At 39.6% G+C, this 25774-nt stretch overlaps 1 protein-coding gene across 1 annotated transcript in view; it reads right to left on the reverse strand.

The window, feature by feature from the left end:
• The window catches only part of LOC148661800 (glutamate dehydrogenase, mitochondrial), a 34036-nt gene that overhangs the window by 1977 nt on the left and 6285 nt on the right, over positions 1 to 25774 (reverse strand). The window contains exons 2-12 of the mRNA XM_088636105.1: positions 23167 to 23247; positions 22516 to 22571; positions 20528 to 20591; positions 17578 to 17672; positions 11753 to 11932; positions 9386 to 9523; positions 8422 to 8559; positions 7814 to 7894; positions 6537 to 6660; positions 3112 to 3203; positions 800 to 862 (exon numbers count right to left, since the gene is read on the reverse strand). Of these exons, the coding sequence (XP_088492231.1) occupies positions 800 to 862; positions 3112 to 3203; positions 6537 to 6660; positions 7814 to 7894; positions 8422 to 8559; positions 9386 to 9523; positions 11753 to 11932; positions 17578 to 17672; positions 20528 to 20591; positions 22516 to 22571; positions 23167 to 23247 (1112 nt within the window). The remainder of the gene's footprint in view (positions 1 to 799; positions 863 to 3111; positions 3204 to 6536; positions 6661 to 7813; positions 7895 to 8421; positions 8560 to 9385; positions 9524 to 11752; positions 11933 to 17577; positions 17673 to 20527; positions 20592 to 22515; positions 22572 to 23166; positions 23248 to 25774) is intronic.

Consider the following 25774-nt stretch of genomic DNA (forward strand, 5'->3'; position numbering starts at 1 on the left):
AGATCAGGTGATGGGCAGATTGGTTGCTCCACCTCTAATTTTAACCCTGGATGGAAGAATGCTCTATGAGGGCTGAGAGGAGGGCTGAAATGCTCTCTCACATACCAAGAGCAAGACTCACTCTAGCCAACGGCATGGTCTGGAGCTCCCATTCCTCAGCCACCCTAATCCTCTTTCTGGGATCACTCAATTTAGGGAGGGGAACAACATATACTGGGTGTGTCCTGTCTCTTTTACAAGACTGACAATCTTCTTTCACATTTGATTTCAATTGAATTGTTCTGTGAAAGCTGCCTTCTCTCTTTCCAAGGGTGTTGTTGTGTTTATTATGAGCCAGGATGTAACTAGAGGGTGGCGTTGTGAACAGCCAGCTGCTCCAGAAATCCTAAATTCAACAGCAACACAAATACCTCAATAACTAGTTTGTAATGATTACTCTGTTATGAAATAACAAAAAATCTATCCCTTTAAGGTAAACTAGATTCTCTTCTGCTTATAATTTACACAGGGTAATAAATGTTATCTTAAGGTTCTTAAAAAAATATATCACTAATAATGCATGCTTCTACTGCTGTAGGTTCATTCTCCTTATTTAATTTTGTTGGGCTTTGCTTCCAATTGAAATTTGCAAAATAAACCCAGTGCATGACAGAGAGGACTGCACCTTCTATCCAATGGCAACCTCTCCATCTTGCACTGGGCTTGTATCATGGAGCCGGCAGGTCGGCCCAGCCCTTGACTGAATTCAGGTCGTGCTCTTTACTGGAGCGTAGACTAGTCAGTGGGGTTAAACACTTACCCTGGCTGACCTCTCCATAGTGTAAGCAAGGCCAGAATGGACAATATCCTTCTCAGAAGCACCCTGTAAAAAAAGACATTGAACACTGAAGAGACCGCAGAGGGTGTTACAAAGTGTCACATCGACCCTACAGGACCAGAACTGGACACGCCCAATCTAAAGCAAGGTTATTCGCGAATCAATTAGGTAATATGCATACTGTTTATTATTGTTAATGACCCCTGGTCTCGGTGTATCAGACACTCGATCATCCTGGCAAGCTGTAGTTATGATACTCACTTTCTAATCTTGAGAAAGCCATTGTAACAAGATGGTGTCATTGTCACTGAGTCACTCCGCATCAGGATCACTGAGTGATCGGGTTATTGTGTGTATCAGTCATTGAGCGTATCAGGATCAGACACAATCATTTTATTAAAATAATGCCACAAAACAGTTACCCAATAGACAAAATCTGCAAAAAATAAAAGCTTTCCTATCCTATCCTTTTCCTTGGGGAACGAGGGGAGTCAGTTATAGATGATTAATAATACTAACAATCGCACAACAGAAATGTACATAAACAGGAAAACAATCTTATATAGTAGTTCGCACTGAGAACTGATATTATTATCACTGTATGTTATACAAAATTACACTAATACAATACAATATTATGAGAAAGGTTTACTGTACTTGCTTTTTGTTGGCTTGCTTTTTACATCACTTTTCAGCCATTACTAAAAGGGTAACACTGCCAACACACTGAGGAAATGATCCAGACAAAGCACATGCAAGAGAACAAGACTGTGGCCACACTCAGAATGTTGGATAGAGCAACTACTTTATGAACAAACTAGACAACGATTATGCATTAAGTTTGCACTACTGTGGATATTCACAGTTTGAGCGCAAGCTGGATAGAAATTGAAATTTTCCCTGATACTTAACGATTTTGTATTGGCTTACGGATAAAATGCAAGTTAGTAGAGGATTCCAGTTAAATAAAAGCTGGATAGTAAAGCTTTTACTGTACTTGTAAAAACATAAATAGCACTCTTTAGAGCAGGGTTCTCTTAAGATACAGGGTTTGAGTCCCAGTGGTATGTTCAATTTCTAGATCATTTATAAAAATTTCAGAATATCTTTCAGTCCTCAAGGGCCAGTATTCCCTTCATTGAAATGTGCTTAGATAGAAGTTAACTGATTTTAGGAGTTAGAACGACAGACAAGCCAAACTCACCCAGCTGCTCTAAATCACAATCAGTACCCACTTCCTTGCACACACCTTTTTTCCCCACTTAATATGTGAATTGTGCTTCAAACAACAGGTACTATCTTGTTTTCAAGGTAGGAAAGTGAAAAAAAGATGGTACAAAAGATAGAAATATACTTCTTGTTTTACAATCGCCTAGCATTTTAGCCCTGGGTTCTTCACCCCCTCTCCCCCCAGTTGCTATCTCGTAGGCTCGGAGTCTGTCCTGTGTCCCACCTTTGGCTCAGTCAGTATGCTTCCCACTACTTTTAATGTGTGCCTTCTCCTTTTGTTTTTCCATATGTCCATACTCATTCTGTTTCTGCATTGCTGGTTTTGAAGTTAACCTGCTTCTCTTGGGCATTGAGAACCCCCAGTTTCCCCCCTTTCGCCGTCTGCAGGTGTCCTACAGCTTTTAAAGTCTGCCTTTCTTTTACTGCAATGCCAACATTTCCATGTTGCACCAGTACTTTCCTTCTGTCTCTATTTCTGCATTTGTGGTTTTGGGGTTCACTTGTTTCTTTTTTGGGGGTCAAGCTTCCTCATCCTATGGCCAGAAAGCAAGCTCTTAACCAAGAGTGTTAAGCAAAACCTTAAAAGACTTAAATCCTCAATAATAATTCCTCATGATGATTAAACCATTAAACCAGTGTTCCTGATCTTTAAATGAGTGGTTCAGGGTGGCCTTTAAGAATAACAGGATTGAGGATCTCTAGGACCAGAGTTAGAGCCCCCTGCTATATAGCTATATGTAGTTTTGGATGCTCATCATATTTGTTTTGTTTTTGCCATGACTGTTTCATTCCTGACTGACTGAGAACTCTCAAGTGATTTACGACAACAGTTAGTAGCTCCACCACAGGTTGTACCTCCTTACACACCCAAGTATTAACGCACAGATATCTTCTATTGTGTGACTTCTATAAGATTCACGTACATTTGCCATTTAAATTGCAAATATAGACATACCACTCTGGAGTGCAGTGAGCTGGTGTGCCTGTGTGCTCCAGCCAGATACTCACAACCACTCTGGAGTGCAGTGAGCTGTTGTGCTTGTGTGCTCCAGTCAGATACTCACAGCCACTCTGGCCTGGAATTCTGCAGTGGGCACGACAGGAATGGTTCCGCCATGCTTCCCGAACTTCCTCTCCAAGCTCTCCTGGACAGACACTGAGCAAAACATGGACAGACAGAGGGGTTAATTCTTAAGTACTTGGATAGTCCTACAGCAAATGAGACCCTCTGGAGTTCTAAACTCATTGTTTATGATGTAAAAATCCTTTGGTGCAGGCCTCTATTTTTCTAATTTTGAACTCAGTCTCTTCTCCATACACAAACACTAACATCATTCTGTTGTAGCATTACGGTCCTACTGAAAAAATCCATATTAGGACATACTTCATTGCAGTGAAAGCGGAGCTGGCCATTAAGGGAAAATGTCTTATACAGTATATAAATAATTGTCCTATAATACAGAAAGATCAAGACACTGATAAGAGATAGCAGTGTGGCATAATGAAAGAAAGCTGTCTGTTTAATTCCCAGGTGGTGCACTGCTGTTGTATCTTTCAGCAAAGTGCTCTGAGCGAGTATCCAGCTGTAGAAATGGGTACAAATGTAAGTCAAATTAGATAAAAGCCTGAGCTTAACACATTAATGCTAATGATAAAATGGAATGACACATCTATTTGTTTTCTATACTAAAAACTACATGTATGTATCCATTAATCTTCAATGGCCAGAAAAGTTTTAAGGTAAAATTAACTGATTTTGTGTTTTAAAGGCTTGTTTCTGAGCCTGTGGAATTATGAATTACTGTAGTTGTCCAGAAAGAACAAAGGGTCTGTAGATTAAGGGCTTTTAAGTAAGATACAGCAACATTTTCCAGCTTTCGATATTATGACCTCTAGCTGACCATGAATTACATCAGTAAAGAGCTTTGATAGGAGGTGTCCTGGCTACATGCAGGGAAAGGCCAATGTGCGTGTAATAACAGAGGTCTGGAAGACGTAACAAGAGTGCACCACGTTCTCTCTTGCTCTGATGCATGTGTCCTTCTGTGTCAGTCATAGCTCAGTGCTGCTGATGGCTATGACCTGCGTCAATAATTTAATAAAGGGTCAGTTAGGAGAAATTGATTCAACTGAAAATAGAAGCAAGTCAATAGTCCAGCTCCCTTTATTTTAATCCAACCTGTCAGCTTAGGAAAAATAATTATAATAATTTCCTTACCTCTCCTTGACAACTTGTTTGACCGGCTCATGAACAGCTGATTCTACTTTGTACTTTAATGTCATCAGAGTATAATAAAGTCAATAATAAAAGTCATGAACGTGTTATTACAGGAAAGAAAGATTTTTACAGTACTTGTGACTATCTCAATTATAAAAAAATCAAGAAACGAGTTTTTGAATAGCTTTGAAACTGCCTTTAAACACTGAATCAGAGTGGTTTGTAGAAGTTTCTGGCCCTTCTACCCTTTTCCTGAGTGAGTCACAACCCCTCTGCTATTAAATGGGCTTGTTTCAGCAGGAGTAAGGAATTATCACAATGATCAAGTTTTCCTATTCTTTGTGGGAAGCTTGCTGAGAATTTTAATTGAAGCACACATGATTTATGTGGCTTTGCCTAATTTAGGCTTGAAGATAGATGTCCATTTTGTTTAAGGTCACCAAAAGTTAGTGTGTTTACAGTTTGCATCATGCACATTATACTACAGTATATGTGTATATACTTTACATGTAAAATAATACAACACTGAAGCTGAAACTCTGCCCATTGCTGTGGATTCTCTAAATAATCCAGCATGGTGGAGTAAATCTCGAAATATCCCGAATGAGGACTGAACCACATGAAATTCCCTAAAAGGTCTGTTGCTCATGCTCTTGGTGTGGTCAGCAAATTTCACGAGTGGGGTATCAAAACCATCATGAACATTTGTCAAACTAAACTGGCATTTATTTTTCATAAACACCAAATTAAATAAAGTCATAATGAATCTGAACTATACAAGAGGGGGTGAACTCGGCCCCAGTTTTAAATTCATAATATACAGAAACAGTAAGTTTTGTATAATCAATCCTTTATACAGTCAGTAGCAATCTTCTTGGTGTGTTGTGTATATCAACCTCAGTCATTATTATTTTGTGGAGGCTATAGTCAGACTATATAGGCTATAGTCAGTCAATTTGTTTGTGTTGTCTGTAACGGCAATTACCAACTTCCTGTTCAAATGCATTCATCTTACATTACTGCTAAATCATTTGTTTTTGCTTGGAATGAAATGATATGCTGCCTCTTAAAGAAAGCTTTTAAAACAAACCACAGAACTTCCAAATAACATTAAACGTTTATCAGTTTCTTAGTACTAGTGGCAAAGGATCTGTGCCTGTGGCTGGATGGTTGCTGGTTCGTATCCCGCACCCAGCAGAGGAATCCTACTCCGTTGGGCCCCCGAGCAAGGCCCTTAACCCTAACTGCACCAGGAGTGCTGTATAAATGGCTGACCCTGCGCTCTGACCCCAAGCCTCTCTCCCTGTCTGTGTGTCTCTTGGAAAGTATGTTGGGGTATGGGAAAAAAGACAAATTCCTAATACAAGAAACTGTATATGGCCAATAAACTTATATTAAAATGCCATATCTATTGTGGTTACTGTAAACAAGCAGGCTTTTGAATGCCTCCTCCAGGTGTAGAAAAAAGATTTCCAAAACTCACTTTACTCACTAAAAATCTGCTCACACTATGAGGATGAATATCACAGAAAGCACCAAACACATGAATATAAAATATAAATGACCATTAAAATGAAAAGTCCTTGCTACTACAATATTAGATTTATACATTTCATCTAATGCGACTGGAAGAAGTTGCAATAAAATGTCGGCTCACTTTTTTAAAGCAAAACTTTGAGTGCACAATTTTCTTTTCTTGATCCTTTGAATTTTGATCCAGTGAAGTGTGTTCTGGCAAGTGTGCAGATATCCTATCCTATCCTTCCTGGAAGCTCTAAGGCACATGATCGCTGATATGATGGTGCAGTGGCCTGAGACTACAAGCGAGACAGGCACACGTGACCATGCACTATAGCAAAAGCACAGCATGATTCTCCCATTGCAGATCAGAATGCCACATTCCCCATTGAACATAGCATGGTAGACAGGAACAGACTCATTTGTGTCACCAGAATTTCTAGGGTGCCATGAAGGTACTGTACAAAAATACATTTTATGTCTGGTAAGGCACAATCATTTGAAATACAATTGTGTATAAAAGAAAAAGAGCATTCACCACAAGTTATAGGATCATATAGGAAATAAGCATTTCTTTGGTTTTAAGTTAATGTTAGTGATAGATATAAGGATGTTCTTATACTAGAAATTCTTAATTGCCATTCATTTTAAGAATCATCAGAGTAAAACAGTTACATGGAATACTGCAGTAACTACAGGCAAGGTTTACAGCAGAGGCAGAGAAAGGCTATTGACTTTGGGTTTTGAACTTACTAAGCAGATGGTAGTTCGAGTCCCTCTCATATTTGAAGGTCAGTCGGCCATAGCTCACATGGTTCAGGTTCTTTAGCCACTCAAAATATGACACGGTTACACCACCAGCATTCAGGTACATATCCTGCGTACATAAGAGACACCAGCTTACTAAGCCATAGCCGAGACATCAGCATTTCATGGTTAAACCCAGACATTCTGGGTCTTCGTTTTACAGCAGTTTTCCAACAGTTTCTGTTTATTGCCAATAAGGATTGTACATGTCAATATTATACATACATCTGAGTTAGGTTTCTTACAAGACAGCTAGAAAGAGCTAGAATTAAGAAACCAAAAAGTATTTTTAACTTAAGGTGACATATGTTAATTTCAGATCTTTAAAACATCAAGAAAATTTACTAATAATTAAGTCTTTACCAGGCAAAATGACAATGCTTATGGTTTTGAACTGTTAAGGCAGTGTTAAGTGTTAAGAACAACTTCACATTAATAGGGTCTTCTATTCATGTTCCTTAGTAATGGGCTTCAACCACAGAATGAGACAGTCCAATTAATTTATTGCAGTGTCACACTGAGATTGCACAGGGGGACTGATGTCCTGAGGCCTGGACTGCGCTGTATCCTTAACTGTCCTCAGCTGCTCTGACAGATGGGGCTGCTTCTGTGGAGAGTCCTGCAGAACAGCATTGCTATCAGGGCTACAAGGTCAGCAGGAGGAACAGAAGCAGCCCTGGCCTCATCTGCCCCTTATTACAGAACAGAACACAGATTCCAAGTTCAAGACCCTTTCTGCTGATCTTTTTTATTTGTTAAACAAATACAGAAGTGTAATCCATGATGAGGAAATGATTAATTTGAACGATTTTGGCAAGATTTTTTAGCAACACTAAAATCTTAGCATAGCAGTAATAAATAAATGAATGTGGCTCAATGCCATTACATAACCATATCTTCTTTAGGACATTATGTAACACCACTTTTAAAACCTGATCTTAATTATTCATAAACCAATGCATTTTAAGGCATAAGCCATTTAACAAGCATGCCATTTTATCTGGATAAATTTTACAGATAGAATTCTGAACTCCAGTCTACTCTCTGCGGAGAGAAATTAAATGCTAAACTGAGTGAAAATGTGCAGTTCAGTTTTGAGGACACTGTTTACTATCTATTACTCTTTACAGTTTACTGCTCTCAATATATATAGTTGGTAAATATTCAAAACGACTGGAAACAGCAGTGGTAACAGGTGTCTGGATTTCTGTCATTATTCCTACCGGAATAACCATGATATTCCTCTCCAGGAAGATCTTGTCAGCTGCAGGAGTTGTGGGGCCGTTGGCACCTTCAGCAATGATCTGCGAACAGGCAACAAGGGGTTCAGAGGTACAGTAATCTGCAGAGTCTCAGCTAATGATACGTTCAGTTCCACGAACAAAAATGTATTTATTTTCTATTAAAAATGTACAAATTTGTAAAAATATTACAAATGTCTGAAAACCATTAAAGAAACAATGACAGATATATTAGACAAAATACATTAATTGCATTAATTAAACAAAAGGTCTTGCACAGGCTTTTGGAGCAGAGCTACTTGAGTACAAAAGTGGGTTGTCTTTCTGATGTGGAGTACCCAGCCAAAGCCAAAGCAATTTTTGATGGGCTAATATAGACAATATTAATTACTTTATTAGTAATAAGAACTTTATTACAGGCTGTAGGCTGCTCACTTCATGATGAAATTTAGTTTGGGACCCAGCCACCAGCAGGACAGAGTGGAGTGAGACCTGTCCCCCCCTGTGCCCGCGGTTGGCGTGGGACCTGGCCCCCCTGTGACAGAAGTGCCCACAGTGCAGTGTGTCTTGCTGGTTGCTAGTTTCCTCACCTTAGCTTTGATCTTGTGTGCGTTGCCCTTGGTCAGCTGTTTCTCACTGGCCGCAGGGATCAGGATGTCACAGTCGGCCTCCAGGATGCTTCCTTCATACGGGGTAGCATTGGGAAAGCCCACAATTGTGCCATGTTGCTGTAAGGGACAGGCGGTCACAACAGTCTATAGTGAAACCATTGAAGTTACTTAAACAGGGCTGTTATTCTGGGTTACATGTAAAAAAATGACTTCATAAAAATATTACCACTGTACCATGTTGTACCTTGGCATCTGAGTAATCCTAAACTATCCACCATGTCTAAGTCATGATCTATACTGTTACAAAAAATTGGTGTCAGGAAAGTAGAGTTCTTTTTATTCTGTGGCACAGTTTCACTGAAAGAGTAATAAATCAGAGGCAAATATTTACAGTATTAACAAACCAATAACAACGCCAAACAAAGACACCGTTACCCTACAGACCCATAAACACTGCAAGCTAGACTTGTAACTTAACCGACCCGATGTTGCAACTTGACTAAAGTGTTGTACTTATTCATTTTGTATTGTTCTACTGGTGTATGTTACCCAAGATAAGAACAAATATTATTATTAATATTTAAAAAATAAAAATGTCCAAATATAGATGTGCACACTACAGTAATTTAGTAGCAGTCAGTGCAGTGCTTGGTGGAGGGACATGACTGCCAGTCACCAGAAACAGCAGTATACTTTATTTTAACAGGATGACACACAGCTAATTAATGTATTTTGGGCACTCTGACAAATGAACAACAAACTACAACAGAATCACCCCGATGGACACACTCTGTTTTCCAGTTGTTATGTGGTCAATTTGGATTTTGAGCTGGTAAGAGTGCCCCCTGGTGTCCATTGTTTTCCAAGAGGGTGGCATTCCCTGCTCCCGTCAGTCAGCCTGTTCTCCGGGAGATGTGGAGACACCTGGGCGTGAAGCCCTTACCAGCTTGTAGTCCTCCAGCTCCTTGGGGTCGATGCCATTGGGGTTCCAGATGGAGCCGTCCACTTCGCCAACTCCCACACACTTGGCCCCGTAGCGATGCAGGTAGCGCATGGAGTGCAGACCCACATTCCCAAAGCCCTGCAGGAGACACAGGCCTCAGTCAGAGGACAGCGGGAAACACCTGCCTCTCCATTGCATAACCAGTTACTTTTTGGGTCTGGTGGCTTTGGAAACCTATATTCAGTGATTAAATTTAGGGGTGCAAGCTATGTTCTTCAGTAGAGGGATTGAAGTTCAGATACACAAGTTTTACCTGTTATCCTGTTGCACAGAAGTCAACACCAAGTGTGGGTTATCTCACACTTGTCTTCTTGTAATACACATCTGCACTGCATATGTGAGATTAATTATACAGACATTAAAAACCTTCTGCTTTTAATCTTTTCTGTAAATCAAAATCACTATAGTCTTTTTGAAAAATCTTTTTGAAAAATCAAAACCTATATGTACTACGCCAAACATAGTTCTTTATTATCCATCTATAGCTCACATTGAGGCTTTGGGTTAAAAGTGGAATCATGAGACATCTTTGTACTTACTGTTTTCACTGTAATTGACATAGCAATGCTTCCACCTAGTGGAGCTTTGATTAAATCCTTTCAACCAGGAATTCCTTAAACCGGGCTGGGGATCCCCCAACCCAGCCCTTAAGAGCCACAGTCTTACAGGTTCTCAAACTAATTGATTAGAGTCTTAGTTCCAGATGTTTACTTTCCCAGCTCACCAGGTACTGCTGACTTATAGATCCTGAAAACTTGCTGGAATTTGACCCTGAGGAACTGGAGCATTAAACCTTATTTAAACTCTGTCTGGAAACAAACAGCGCCACATTGGTTGTGGCAAACTGGGTAATGAAAAACCAAGCACTGTACAGGAAATCTGAACAAGCTATACTGTCGTGTTATCCAGTATCAGCCATCTGCAGCTCATGTACTGTTCATATTCCATGTCCACCTTGGATCATCTTTATGTAGAACTTGAACTGATCTGAAAATAAGCACAGAACTGCTCCAGAGACAAGCCAAAGGCAGAGAACAGTTATTTATAAACACAGAGCAATGAAATGTTCTTGACCTCTGCAGACGTCAGTAAATCCCTTTTCAGAAAATTACTTCTAGGCTGTTGTAATCTCAGTACAGAAGAAAAAGATTTTCAGCCATGAAATTAATTCTCTGTCTGTGAGGATTTCACTGAAGTCCACAGTCATCTTCCTACAAGTACTTACGACAGTAAATCTATTATAGCCTGGGCCATAGTTCAGTGACATCAGTATAACAGAAGATACTCTTTAGTATGGTCAGTTTAACATTAAAAAATATTTTTTTTTCTGAATGAAGTTGGTAGCACTCTCATTGCAAGCAGTTAACCCTTAAGCAATCCTTAAGCCTTAAAAGAAACAAAATCCAGTGTGCATGTTCCTTAACAGACAGGTACTATCACTGGACATTTATCTCAGGTTTTATTTCTGACCTGCAGATTCAGACTGTGTTTGAGCAGCAGAAATTAGGACTCATGTCAGCAGCAGGTTTCTTTCATGTGTGAGCTCAATAGTTCCATTGTCATGCACTTCCTGTGCTTTCCTTCATACTCTACAGCCTGGTCAGTCCAGGAATCATCAAGCAATCAACTAAGGACGTAGTCTTGATGGCTGAATCAACAAAAAAACCTTCCAAATTCTCTCTCTAGATGCACTGCAGAGCATCTTTCTCTCTAACAACTGTTTCTTTATACAGGACATGTTCAGATATCGCTAGGCCTACAGCTACTAGAAACCAAATGGGCTAGAGGACTAGATGGGTCGAACACAGTCCTCTTTTCCCAGGGGGTATCCTGACACATCAGTATTGGTGCTTGTAGTAGTGTAAACTGAGTGCCACGATCATAGACTCAAGCCTGGGTCATGTCACTAGCCAACTGCGATTCCAACTTCAGTTAACCAAATGGGCTATAGGGGCCGAAGTCCCCTTGAAAAAAGTGGCTTTGTGTTTTTTCCTATGTCTTGCAAAGCTGTAGGATTTGAAAGATCACAGTGAAGCACTGTCTGCTACACATGTAAGGAAAACCCAAGGCTTCCTAATTCCCGCACTCAGCAGATGTGTTCCAGCTGAGCTCTCATGTAACACAAACCACAATTAAAAAAGTTACTTTGTTAAATTTCTTCTCTTCCTTCAGCTCCTGCATGGCTGGAGATATCATGTAATAAAGCTGGCATTGGTTGGTATGCTGCTGCCCATCTCCCCCTGGGCACTGGTACTGGGCTGGGAACAGCGACCCCAGGTACAGTGATCAACAGGATGTTTCCCGTACCTGAATGACAAAGGTCTTGTCTCCAAAGCCAGGGGTCATGCCCAGCAGGCTCATGTAGGTGGCCTCGTTGATGAAGTTTTCGATGCCATGGAAGACCCCCCGGCCGGTGGCCGAAATCCTGCCATGGATCCCGCCCTGGCTGATGGGCTTCCCGGTCACGCAGGCATGGGCATTGATATCCTACACAGGACACCAACAAAGTCATTAGTTACTTTCAGCCAGAAAAGAGGGCTGCTTTTTTCACTGCAGAAAAAGCACCAAGGGTAATTTGGATAAGAATGTATGATACATTTTTCAGATTGCTAGGAAAAAAACATCCCTTTGGTATAATTCTGTCACATTCTGTCAAGGAAGTACTCGGAATCTGGACTCTTCCCATTTTTGAAGGTCTCCTCGATGACAGCAACAAGTAATTTAGGTGAGTTTTTCAAGAAACTCAAAGTGCACCAAGTGCAAAGTGCATGGGAGCAGATGGTATAGAAAAATGAGCCAACGGACCAAGTAAACCGAAGAGCATAACATTTAACCACTAAAAGTTACAGTGCAATGAAAACTGTCATAAAGAATATGAAATAACTGAGAAAACAGTTGCAGATAGCAAGAAAATTCCATTGTGACAGATTTATTATGCATGTCCAAAGAAAATTAAAATCCCATTGTTTATTTTCAGAATTGATCTAGTTCATTATGCCCTGCTGTCAGTAGACTTAAAAAAACACTATACAAAGAGTCACCCAATATCACATGCAAATGTGTGGCTGATTCTTACAACAAATAAGAGCTGGATACAGACAATACTCTCAATTTAGAAGCCACTGTTTTACACAAAAAAGTCCCCTGGTCAATTCTAGAGTAAAAAACAGAAGCCAAGGTATAGCTTAAAGTTCTAATGCAAGTAACTGTTTCATAGGGCTTTCTTGAAAACAGGAGGCAAAACATTTCAGTAAATTATTGTTTTGCCACAATGCTTGGCCGAGTCTTTATGAGTCAGCTGAAAGGACTTCTGTGTGTCACACTTTAAGAACTGAATGACTAATTTCACAAGACTTTACTTAAACCACAGCTCCATTTTGAGAGGTAAAACAGTATCTTTGAAGGAATCCATGGCTTTAGTAAGTCTGGGTGAATTATTTTTTTACTTTATTTTAATGGTTGAGAGGGTGTGTCATAGAAACCTCTGCTAGAATCGAAAACTACTTCCTTTGGCCTGGCACTACTCTGGATAATTTGTTCCAAATGACGTGAGGATCCTGGAGACAGAATCGAGCATGTTTGGCATGGGTCCCGAGACTGTTGAGGATAAATATCCAAAGGAAGAGTTCCTTTACAGAGCTTTACAGACACTAAGCCCAGGCGTTGAGCATCACACAGAGGATTTAATATGGTCAGGGGCAGCAGTAAATCAAGTGTTGGACTGTTTCTCACCTCTGTTCTTTGAGCTTCACAGTGCTAAATTACGCAGCCCTAACATAAACGAACAATGAAAGAAATGGTAAATGGTTTAAATGTTTAATTTTCCCACAATTGTTCACCACTCTCAGCGAGAATATCACCCTTGCATGGCCAAATAAATCCACAAGAAAGTAAAAAGTTCTGAAATGAAGCTGTCTAAACAGAGAACAAAATTCTACTTTATACAATTCAAATTTCAAATGTTTGATACATATTTCTTCAACTACCTCCAGCACTACACATAATATAATAAAACAACTTTAATAAACGAAACACTGACATGTATAATACTGTATACTCTTTTCGTTACACCACAAAAGTATATTCTTTATATTATATTTTAAGATATTTCAGTGCTTAACCACAGTGGGTATTACAATCCAATATCCTGGCAATATCCTTGCTAGAATGTTTTAGTATCGATAGTTTTTGCTGTTGCTCAGTTTGGGAGTGCTGGTTTACAACAGTCCCTTGGTACACTCAGGATCATGAATTTGACTCCTGCCTATCAGCCATATAGTTTCATAATGAAAATATCTGCGTCTTTGAGGGACATGAAAAAGGTGTCGTTTTAAGATCGTATTTCACAAAAAGTCTAAGATGCATTTTTTTTATTTAAATGTTTTTTTTCTAATGCTATGATAAGAATGTGAAATACATTTTCCCTATTAAGTTTGGAACGAAAGCATTACCCCAGAAGAATTTCCTCCACGACAGATTCTTAATATCTCATCCATAATATGTGCCACTTCACACACACACTTCCCTGGTGAAGAATGAGTTGAATTCAAAACAGAAACTTCAGCACCAGGAACCTGTTAACCTGCTCTAAAGACAGGCCTCTCAGGACAGAGGCCTGAGTGTGCTGTTCCTTCCAGACCACATCCAGGTCTTCCCTGCATTTTGGTCACCGTGGGAACTAGCCACTAAAATTCAGCTCAGCAGAACACAATCTCAACAGAATCCCCTCGGCCACCAGGGCAACAATCTTGGCAATGCTTACACCTCTTGCGCGGGATGCACAATTCCCTTATTAAGCATTTTTTTTTATCAGGAGAGTGCAGCCACATTGAATCAGACACTTCCTGAAAAACAATCTTTTAAGGCATTGAGAGTAAAAAAAAAAAGAAACACAATAAAAACTACTTTGATTGCAAGCTGTAGGCCTTTATTCTCATTTCACTCTTGAAAGAAAAACAACTTCTGCTCAGAATGAAAAAGCAATCCTACAGGAAGAGGAAACCACACTTGTGTTTTGTACTTTCAGATGAAAACTCCATATGCCTAAATAAACTGCATAAACGTTAATCAATAACACCATGCGTTTAATATTAAAATACTTTTGGACTTTGCAGTAAGAGATTATTTGATTTAATAGGAGACATTAGAATGAGTTGGTTGGCTTCTGCTTATGGACATATCCCCATGCATTATTTGTAGGGCTTCTCCAAATATATATAGTAGATGTATAATGAATTAATAGAAAAAGCACACTGTATTTGATACATTATACCTGTATAAAGGATGTTGGAAAAATCCCTTTATAAAGTAATTCATGCTATTGCATTTCTCATCACAAAAACTTTTAATTAACTGTTTGCAGGCACACTTTAAAGTAGTGTTATTTTAAGCCCTCTCCATAAAAGGTAATTAAAGAATTGCGTCAAGCAGCTGAACATGACCCATTCGTGCATTTCCAACGGCAAAAAGTCAGATTTTAATGTTTTGAGTCTATGTGCGATTGTTTCCAAACATAAACGGGAGCTTTATATCTGGTTCTGCAGAAAAGCACCTTTATCCCCACAGCTGGTGGGCCACTAATCTCAAGGTTTACACCCTCTCCAATTTCAGAGGATTCTACAAAAGGACAGGATGACGCACATGGCTACTTATTCAGCAATTAATCAGACCTGGTAAAACTGGACTTTGCTTACATACATGCAAAGTCCTAATCTGTTTTTTTTGTTAAAAGTTACAGGAATTAATCAGATAGGAGATCAACACAAAGTCTCTCTGATTTCTCCTAATCACATCAACTTGTTTTTCATCTGCAAGACAGTGAATTCTAACAGTGCCCTAATAGCATGTAGACAGACGCACAGCTGGACATGTTTATGTTCAAGACAAAGCTGTTAGAGAAACTTTGCTCAGGAACACATTCTGGTTCATTTAGGAAATTTTCAACAGCAAGCAATGGCCTTGATCTAGTCTTTTCAAACAATCAAGAGAAACGGGCGAGACACCCATTGAGGAACTGTGATCCTAACATGGAGTGCTTTGAAAGCAGTGGTTCCCAGCCCTGTCCCTGCAGGGCCCGCTGCCTGTTCTGTTTTCTGCTGATGCAAAGATCTTACTCACAGGCTACTTGATTTAAATTTTCTATTTGAAACCAATTGCTAAATTTCAGATCTTAACATTCTAAATGGGATATGTAATTTGTGTAGGGTTGAAACCTATTTCTGAGTTAGAAAATACACCCCTGATTCAGGGTGTGAAAAGTTATCAGATGAACGTCTGAAGAATTTAATGTTTGATTATCATTTCCACTTATATCTGTTCATCATAAAATTAAAATTATTAAGAACTCTTTTGGCAACTGAGGAGAAATTGATTAAAAGTTTTGTATACTTAAGTACTGGGAACAATTTCTGAAACTCAAGACTGTGTGAAGAAACAAATTAAAAGTCTAAACATGCAGACAGATTAATTAAAGGCATCAATTAGTACTGGAGCTGTAGAGCTGTTCAGTGGAGTGAAAAGTAGCACAGTGGGAAACCACTGCTTCAGTGTACATGTTGAAACTAGAGGTCCCGTCCACAAAAAAAGGCTTATAATTTCACGAAAGCAGACTGTAGGAATTTGTTGATAAGAAGCAGAATGGAATAAGAAGTGTAAAACTAAATCACAGTTGTAACTAAATGAATATCTGTGAAGCTGTGGCTCAGATGGTTTAATAAATCAAGATAAACATAAAGGAGAGAGAAAGCACTTTATTAAATATTCAAAAACTGGGTTCAGTTTAAGAAAAGGAGTAAAAATGATATGCATTATGCATATTACATGAAGGACTTTTAGATTCAATTATTTGAGCATTGGAGGGACAGACGTGTTACAGGTAGGAGAAGCACTTAAAATAAAACTCTCTAAGGCCAAAGAGTATTCTAATAATTTTACTGCAGGAGACAAAATATGTTATTCACTAACTTAACAAAACATTTCAGCAATCTGTTAAGATTATTGTACACTAAAAGGTAAATTGGTCACCCATAAAAGTGTGACAAAACTGAACCAAATAATTATAGGCCAGTATTCATACTGTATAGTAAACAAAGGTTAGTCAGAAAATAATTAGTGGAGTACCACAGAAATCTATATTAGGTCCACTGCTTTTCCTATTTTAAGTTAGCAATCTAGATTCTGGTACAGTTAGACAACAAGAATAGAAAAAAAAAGGCAAATACTGTACAAGCTGCAAGAAAATTAAAAAAGGTAGACAACACTGGGTGAATAACATTTAATTTTGACAAGTGCAGATTAAATGAAGGGCATATAGTAACATCCTACACAATTAATTTAAAATAGGAATCACTGAACAAGAAATGTTAAGATGAAAAGTTAAAAGCTTATAATTAAATTAAAGAATGTAAAAATTGTACAATGCTCCAGTGTTAGAAATGAGGCACTACTTTAAATGATTTACAGAATTTGACATCTAATCTAAAAGATACACCACACAATTTGGGTCTGCACATTTCAAAAAAGATATAGCTGCATTAGAATGAGTCTGAGAAGAGCAATCGGACAAATTTCTTATGGGTTATGGAAATGGTGAGGTTGAAGGAACTTTTTAGTTTTGGATCGGGTAACCTCATGGTGTTCTCTCCAAAAATTCAAAATACTTTTAGGCCTTATGACTCTCAACCCAGCAGACTTCTTCAGGATCAACAGTGAAACACACACCAGAGGGTACTTGTGGAAACTATGCAGAAATGCATTTAAATCGGGAACAAAGGGGTTGTGGTGTGGAACAATCTACCCAGACACATTGTCAAAGTAGATACCCTGGTTTCCATCAAAAAATGGCTAAATGAAATCCTCAGATTAGCTAGCTACTAAATGAGCTAGATGGGCCTTTATTCTTAACCTTTATACTTCTATATACAGTATTTTTTTCTGATGGTATGCTTTTTGAACACATTGGCATTGCTGACGAGACAACAATGATGAAAAATAGCAGACAGGACATAATGTGCAAAAAGCAAAGGAAAAGCAAAAAAAGGCAAAGGAAATTTCTCTTCAACACAACTGTACTGAAGAGACTATGCTCATGCTTACAGGAAAGAGCAAAAGAATCCGTTACTGAAGCAACTTACATGGTGGCCCATGGTGTTGGCATACGTGTCTGCAATCCAGGACATCTCCCTCTCCCCTGTGCTCATGTCAGGGGCAGGGACGTCAATGCCAGGCCCTGAAACAGGAAGAAGCAGTATGAAGGGATGACTGTCAGTCTAAGCAAAGGAGAAACCCTGATTATCCCAAGATTTATGGATCTCACACAAACCTATTAAATTAATCTTAGCAAATATTATCCAGCTGCTTTTATAGGTTACCCTTAAATCACCAATTTGTAAACAATTTATTTACTTATCCAGATTTGTTTGTTGATTAATTTAATTAAGTAGTTAAATGTCATCCAAAATTAAAACATCATCACGCTGTACAGTAGCTCTCAAGGAGTGCAGCTGGACATTCTTTATTTCAATTGATGGAAGAGATCTGCTAGACTGTGGCTCTCCAGGACAAGAGCTGGCCTGCCTGGACTGTTCACCTACCAATATGGGAAGCAAGGTGGGTTTAGACCACTGTGAGACAGGTTAGTTTTCCCCTGCTGATGATGTGTTTGTTGCAACAGTAATCCTTCTCTGTATGAACTGCAGGTTCAGTCATGTGGTGTCTGTGCTTGGCTGTGTAGTCAGTGATATGAAGCTGCCACCTGCAAAATTGTCACTGAACACCTCCAAGTTAAGTTTCCCCCCAAAAGGTGTGTTGGAATACATTGCTGTATGCCAGTGTTTTACATTTAGCTTAAGCAGCAGGTTTCATAGCAGATCTACAGCAATAAGACACCCAAGCACTTAAAACATACCAACTGGTCCGTTAGTCATCCTCGGTATTACTCTTTTATTAGTTAAAACAAGCTGCCAGTTCCCATGGCCGTGCTTTTACACTGTTCTGCCAGTGATATCCTGTAGCCGGGCTGTCATGTGCTTTAGCTCAATGCCAGGAATGCTAGGTTGTATTACGGTCAAGGCATCCTGACAAGTGCCCACCTACGTCACATTACTCTTCCTCATCGGGAAAGAGGCGGTGTGCCCCTTCTAAAAACAACCCCTGCGGTGAATGGGAGGGCCTCCGTAATGTATTAGCCTGAGGTGCGTGGAGCTGACTGAACTATGACACCATATTTATAGTCCCAGTACATTCCCCGAGGTCCGACCTCCTCTCCAGCTGCAGCAGGTGGGCTTCCTGCACGTTGCCACATGAGGACAGTGCATATGGACTGTGGTCAGCCTACCCACATTTCTCCAACATCTCCAACTAATTCAATTAATCTACCAATTAAGGAGAATCAAATTAAATCTACTACTACTGTTCACTAACCAAAACAATCCTTCTTTGTGTACATTTTAAATCGTAGGAGGGCAGAAATATTCTAAGAATTTTTTTCTCAAAGAACAGGGCACTATACTATATATATACAACTATACATTTGAATTAACTGTGGGAAAATAATAAACTTTATTTTATATAGAGCCTTTACAGGTGGCTTCTCAAAGCGCTTTACAGAATGACAACAACAATAAATAAAAAGAATAAAAGATAAAACACAATTACAATACACAGAGGAGACTGTGGATGGTGGTACTAAGAAAAGGAGAGGGGTGAAGAATGGAACCAGTTAAGTAAAGGCTTTTCTAAAGAAGAGGGTTTTGAGTCTGGATTTGAAGGAGTTTAGAGAAGGTGACTCTCTGATATCCTTGGGCAGAGAGTTCCAGAGCTTGGGGGCATAAACAGGAGAAGGCCCTGTCACCCATACAATGTAGACGGGCTTGGAGGACAGTAAGACCAGAATTAGAAGAGCGAAGGTTGTGAGGTGGGGAGTAGGGTGATAACAGTTCAGACAGGTACTAAGGTGCCAAGCCATGCAGAGCCTTATAGGTGAGCATGTGGATTTTAAAGTCCACACGGAATATGACAGGAAGCCAGTGCCAGTGCAATGACTCCAGGATAGGAGTAATGTGATCACTTGCACTAGACCTGGTCAGGATTCTGGCTGCTGAATGTTGGACATACTGCAGTTTGTTCAAAGTAGATTTAGATACCCCAGCGAGTAGAGCATTACAGTAGTCAATTTGAGAGAACACAAATGTGTTGATCAGCTTTTCAGCCACAGTTAGTGATAGCATAGGGTGTAGTCTAGCGATATTTCTGAGGTGAAAAAAATATGTTTTGACAATATGCTATATATGTGGGTTGACTGTTAAGCAAGAATCTAATATAACCTCGAGGTTTTTGAATTTTGATTGAAGCTCAAGTACAGAACCATCTACAGATAGGGTTACAGGATTGGCTTTACGAAGTTGATGGGGGGTGTCAATAAGCATGACTTCAGTCTTGTCACAGTTAAGATGAAGGACATTTTGAGTCATCCAAGTTTTTATGTCAGAGATGCAATTAGATAGAATAGAGACAGCCACATAAGTGTCAGGTTTGGTATGGAAAATGACATTTTCCTCTCATTTGTAAAAACAGCAAATATTTGTCATTTGTTTAAACAAATATTCAAGAATGGAATTTTAACTTCAGTATAGCCTTTAGAATCTGAATTCCAGTTCGTGCTGAGAGTTTGTTTCATCATCAATCTAGCAAAAGAGAGACAAATACAGTTGCCTACAGTAATGCAGTTGATTCATACAGTACATTACTGACACCAAAATAAAACTGCAACTGTATCTGACAATGCACTCCCTGAGTGGAAAACTAATAGTCGGTCATTAGTAGTCAGTAACTTTAAGTACAACAAACTAAGCCTACAGGAAACTAATCAGCTAACAGGCTCCTCTAGGGTAAGCATGGATGACCTCAGGTGTATTGCAAAGCAAGATAGATTACAAGCTATCTGACGATTTAGATTTAATTTTATTTAACCAGGCGTTTGACATACTGCTGTGATGGGGGGCAAATGATCCTTTTCAGATGCAAACAGAGTCATTTCTCCCACAGAAAGTCACAAGAAAATTAAAAAAAAACAAAAAATCTCACCAATGAAACCCTTCTTTGCTAGCTCGATGGTGAATCTCCTGGTGATTTTCTCCAATTCATTATCCTATTGATGAAAGGAATAAAAGTTAGATTTAATTTTCATATACACCAATTATAGGGAGCTCAGCATTTCAAGGCAATATTCTGAAACGGGATACAACCGGTCTGGCAATCATGCCAAAAAAAGAAATCACTGCAAACTAGTGTATCCAATTTCATTTTTAGCATCCTGATCACTGAAGAGAAAAGTGTGACTCAGGAAACAAATGGCTCTCACATGGCTTAAATACTGAGCCAGCATTCTCCCAGACAGCCAGCTGAGAAAGGAACAGGATTGTTCCATATCTCCAATGCCAAGGGCTGATGGATCATCTACAGGAAGCACATGTTCAATGTTTCAGTAGGCTGGCAACAGGAAGTGACAGGACAGCCTGCTACTTACAGCAAGCAGAGCTGGTGCTATTGTTATCTAATTATCTATGGAACACTCAACAAATAAAAGGTCACAGGTACACAATAATAATAATAATAATAATAATAATAATAATAATAATAATAATAATTGCTTATACTTATAGAGCACTTTTCTGGACACTCCACTCAAAGCGCTTTACAGGTAATGGGGACTCCCCTCCACCACCACCAATGTGCAGCATCCACCTGGAGGCAGCTTAGTGCTACTCTTGGGATCAATTTAAATCTTACAAGCATGTGGATACATGTTGCATCTTAATGATTATGGATATCTTAAGTCAAAAGTCTATAAATGTTAAGCTGACAATATAATAAATACTCTTTATTCTACAGGTTATGAATTAGATACAGAAATACATGATTGCTGACTACAACAAAGATGTACTGCAATGGATAATACAGGAGAAGCTTGTTCCCCTCAGAACAATGTGCTAAATTTCAGTTAATTAAATGAAATTACAAACCCAAAGCTGAAAGCCCACACATTCCTTGCAAGGCCATTCACAATATTACAAGAGGCAATTCAGCCCAGCTTGTCTGGTTGTAGCTGGTCATTAAATCACACCAGAAACTCATCCAGTGGTTTCTTAGAGGATCCCAAAGAGAGCAAAAACTTCAACAGTAGGTTGGCTAGCAGTCCCCCTGATACCCACGAATGTGCCCACTCAAGCTCCACTAATGCCCTTGGGCCTTTGCTCTGCCAGTTTCTGCTTCCCATTGTCAACCACTTCCTTGAAAATACTCGCTGTCTTTTCAAACTCGCCATACAGCATCTAAACTACACACTGAGGTTCTGCTTCTTCAATAGAATAGATTCCCGAGCTGAGTAAAAGCAGGATAAATGTCTTGGTGCAATAAAGGTACAGCATTACGTTTCTAGTTCATAGTGTTGTGATAAACACTGCTGCAAGAGAGGTCGGCAGTGGTCTCTCCCCTTGAAAGACTGCCGTTTCATCCAGTTCCTCTTAACAGCTTGCTACTCATCGGGTGCTAGAAACCTCCTCTGGGCATTTACAAACCATTCTCCCCTAGTACACTGGCCCACAGAACAGTGCTATTTTAAGATGCTGGTTGAGAGGAAAACCTGGCATGGCAACCAAGCTTCAGTATTGGGGCCAGCAAAAATTGGAAGAAAAAATCTTCTCAAAACCAAAATGACTCCAGCGGATACTGCTTTATTCGAATAGCAGCAATATTCCAAAATTATCAAGATGGGATTTTGAAAAAGCATATCTTATGTATAAATGAGTCACGAGGGAAAGGGTCTGCTGTTTGCACATTGTACCTACATCCAAGTACAAAGCGTGCTTTACAGAATAGCTGAGCACCTGGATATTTGCTCAGCAACATAAGAGACTCATGATGGACAACTTTTGAAAACTTTGAAGAAAGTTAAGATGATTTGGCACTACATTACAAACACCAGCAGACTTTGTACTGGGAAGGAGTAAAGAAAAACATAAAATAAAAAATGTTCATTGCCATTCCACCACCCTCAATGTTGAAAAACTTACCGAGTAATTCTTTGGGTTAATTTTCACTCCTGCTTTGGCTCCACCAAATGGTACATCTGCAAGAATGAGCAAACATGAGCAACACGGACACTATCAAACCAAGAGCTTGCTGAGTACCAACTCGTGTGAATCCACTCGATTGCAGAGCACCATGACAGACTGGGTATAACTGGGTCAGACATAAGGATAGTGTCCTCACTCTGGCCAGAGGGATTGAGTGCTGGAGCATTTGAATTAACATCTGGACACTCAATGTACAGCAGGTGAGTAAATACAGTTTAAATAAACCATGACACTGTGTTCTAATATATCTGGAAGGATGAATTTTCAGGGTTTTTATGGTTATGTTTTGCGATACCTGGTTTTAAGATACACAGAACAGAGGTAAACATTAAGATTTTTTTAATCAATATACTATTTATTATACTGTAAGATTTATGCCTTAAATAGAGGTTATGATTCACAACGCGAAGTCAACGTTAGCAAAACTTGATTGTGGTTCTGACCAGGAAGGCTGCTTCAGCAAGTGACCGTGGTCTTTCTAGGGGTTTGTGCAGCGGCTTTACCCTTGCGCTGACCACACTGCAGTTCTGCTGGGCTGCACAGCCCAAGCACCATGCAGAGCACTAACCTGGGCAGACAAATACTCACCCACCACAGCGCACTTGTATGTCATCAAGGAGGCCAGGGCCTTCACCTCGTCGACAGACACCTCTGTGCTGTACCGGATACCTGAAGAACAGGACAGAAAGGCCATGAGAAACACTGAGGCTTTTTGTACACAGGAGGAGGATCAGAGTCATGCCCACAACCAGGCTGTAGCCTCACAGAGCAATGCTGCGCGTTTACGGTGCATTTTTATGGAATGCTTTTTTTGTTTTTATGGTGTGTTTACGGAATGCAGAGGAATTCAAAGAAATAAAGCTTAAAATGTCCTACACCACATTCTTCAGTCACCTGTAATTCTGGGTAACAGAAGCCATCTACACACATCTCTATAACAAGGTTCATACTATACTTTTTAGTTTCAGTCTCATGGCCAAGACTTATTACCATGCACTAGTGTAGAAGCCCTTAAGCTGTCCAAGTTAATACCATTTGGTAGCACAGTTAAAATGCTCACATGTAATACAGTGTGCTAGAAACATTGCTAAATTACAAGAGCGCGCACTGAGGAGAGAACAACACTGCAACTCCTGTATTGTTGAGAGTTGGCGCTCACGCTGTACAATCCATTTCAACTGCACTGCAGCACAACAGGGAGCTGCTGGAGCACTGCTGACAGCTTTGGAGAAAGCAGGCAGCAAGTTGCAGAGGAATACCGTAACATAAGCACTGATTTCGAATTACAAAGGATAACTGAGTGGCAAAATGGGTTTGCCAAATTATCATCATAGAAACCACAGCAGCAGCAACATCACTTCTTCCACCATGGAACATGGTCTTGGAATTCAGTTGTAGTCAAGTTGTGAACAATGATCAAGTAGCATGATCATGCAAATCAGCCACATCACTATACAGCTCTTTGGTCCAGTGTGCAATTCCAGAAAGGAGAACCATCTGTGTGAAGTGTGCATGTTCTCCTACCATTCCATGAATTTCCACCCACCTTCCAAAGATAAGCTGCTTGGAATCTCTATTACTCTATTATAGACACAAGTATGCAGAGTAATACACTTTCATTCCATCCAAGCTGTCCTGCCTTTTTCCTATCGCTTGGGACAAGTTCCATGGTACCCCAACCTTTACCAGGAATAAGCAGCCATACCAAGAATGGATGGATATTTCATTTCAATGAAAAAAACTGAAAATGTAAGCAAACGTGATCTGAAATCTCCAGGATGCAGACTCTGTGAATTATTATCTATCATTGACTGCATGACATTTACAAAACATTCTCCCCAGTACACTGGCCCACAGAACAGAATGCTATTTTAAGACACTGGTTGGAGGAAAACCTGGTTCAATTTAGAACAGTCCTGGATTGCTAGGATAAAACATTTAAACATTTAACTACAGCACTAGTTTCATATCCTCATTCTTTTAATACTGCAATATGTCCAAAGCTCAAAATATTCTATAGCTTTAATCAAGAAGGTTGAGTTTTAGGCTACTTGCAAATCATTGTTAGGGTATTATTTAAAAGTAAACTCATTTCCCAAGCCATTCATTCCCACTGTTCCACTCTCAACCCTAAACAATGCTTTGGGAGGGCTGTGATAGAAAATGAATATACTGCCTGTACATCAGTTTGGAACCAGGCAAGGAGGTACTGGACTATACTGTCAATATCCAGTGCATCTGCAAGAGGAACAGAATTAATTTGCACTGAAAAGAAGTGACTTTTGCATCACGGAGACCCTGATCCCAAGAGGCAGCGTGTTCACACCCCCATCCCTCGTCTGGCACATTGTTCTTACAGTATGTCACGAAACTTAATGAACGTGCTTCCAGCTGAAACACAGTACAGGCCCATTAAACAGTGATTTCAATTAAACACTTTTTTTTAATCTAAATTAATTTTAATTTAGTTTTGATCATTACAGAAAACAACCCTGCTGTCTTAATCCTTGCAGTGCCCAGCTCCTGCTGCCATGTCAGTTCACACAGCAGTCCGACAATGAGAAAGCCAGTGCCTAGAAGACAGAGAGAAAGATTCAGAACAGCTTGATGACTACTATTGAGTCAATACCAGGAGACTTCAGACCTAATCAGAGACTGCAGAGCTGGCAAATGTCAGCATTTCTGCTGACAGTGCAATAACCTATGCAGAACAGCAATGGCCATCTAGTTAAAACTGCATGGCTACAGGAAGTAACGAGTGACAATACATGAGAAAGCACTTTCACTTCAGCATTTCAGTGCGACCTGCCCAACGGTCTATGCAGTCAATTTATTGATTAGCCCTAATGCACAGCTTGGTTTAAAAGGGTGCTCTGCATGTTTCTTGTGATAAATGTTGGAAAGAGATTGAAATACATCCTGTGAAACACATGAGAGGAAGTAATTCTCTGCAGCAAAAGGTATTGGGCTATTTCAACAAACTCAAAAATTCTTGGAGGACATTAATAGTGAAATATATCTTCTACATACAGCATCATTTTGTTCCGATTCTAATATTACAAACTCATCATACTAAACTAAGATGTACAAAAAAGCAATTATTTGGTAGCCTCCCACTGCAACAGCCCTGGAACTGCATTGCACAGTTTTTGCATGTGCGGTCGTTGATCCCACAAATCAGTAGCAGCTGCAGCCC

The sequence above is a fragment of the Lepisosteus platostomus genome, chromosome 6, assembly GCF_059453375.1.
Source record: "Lepisosteus platostomus isolate fLepPlt1 chromosome 6, fLepPlt1.hap1, whole genome shotgun sequence".
Classification (NCBI taxonomy): Eukaryota; Metazoa; Chordata; class Actinopteri; order Semionotiformes; family Lepisosteidae; genus Lepisosteus; species Lepisosteus platostomus.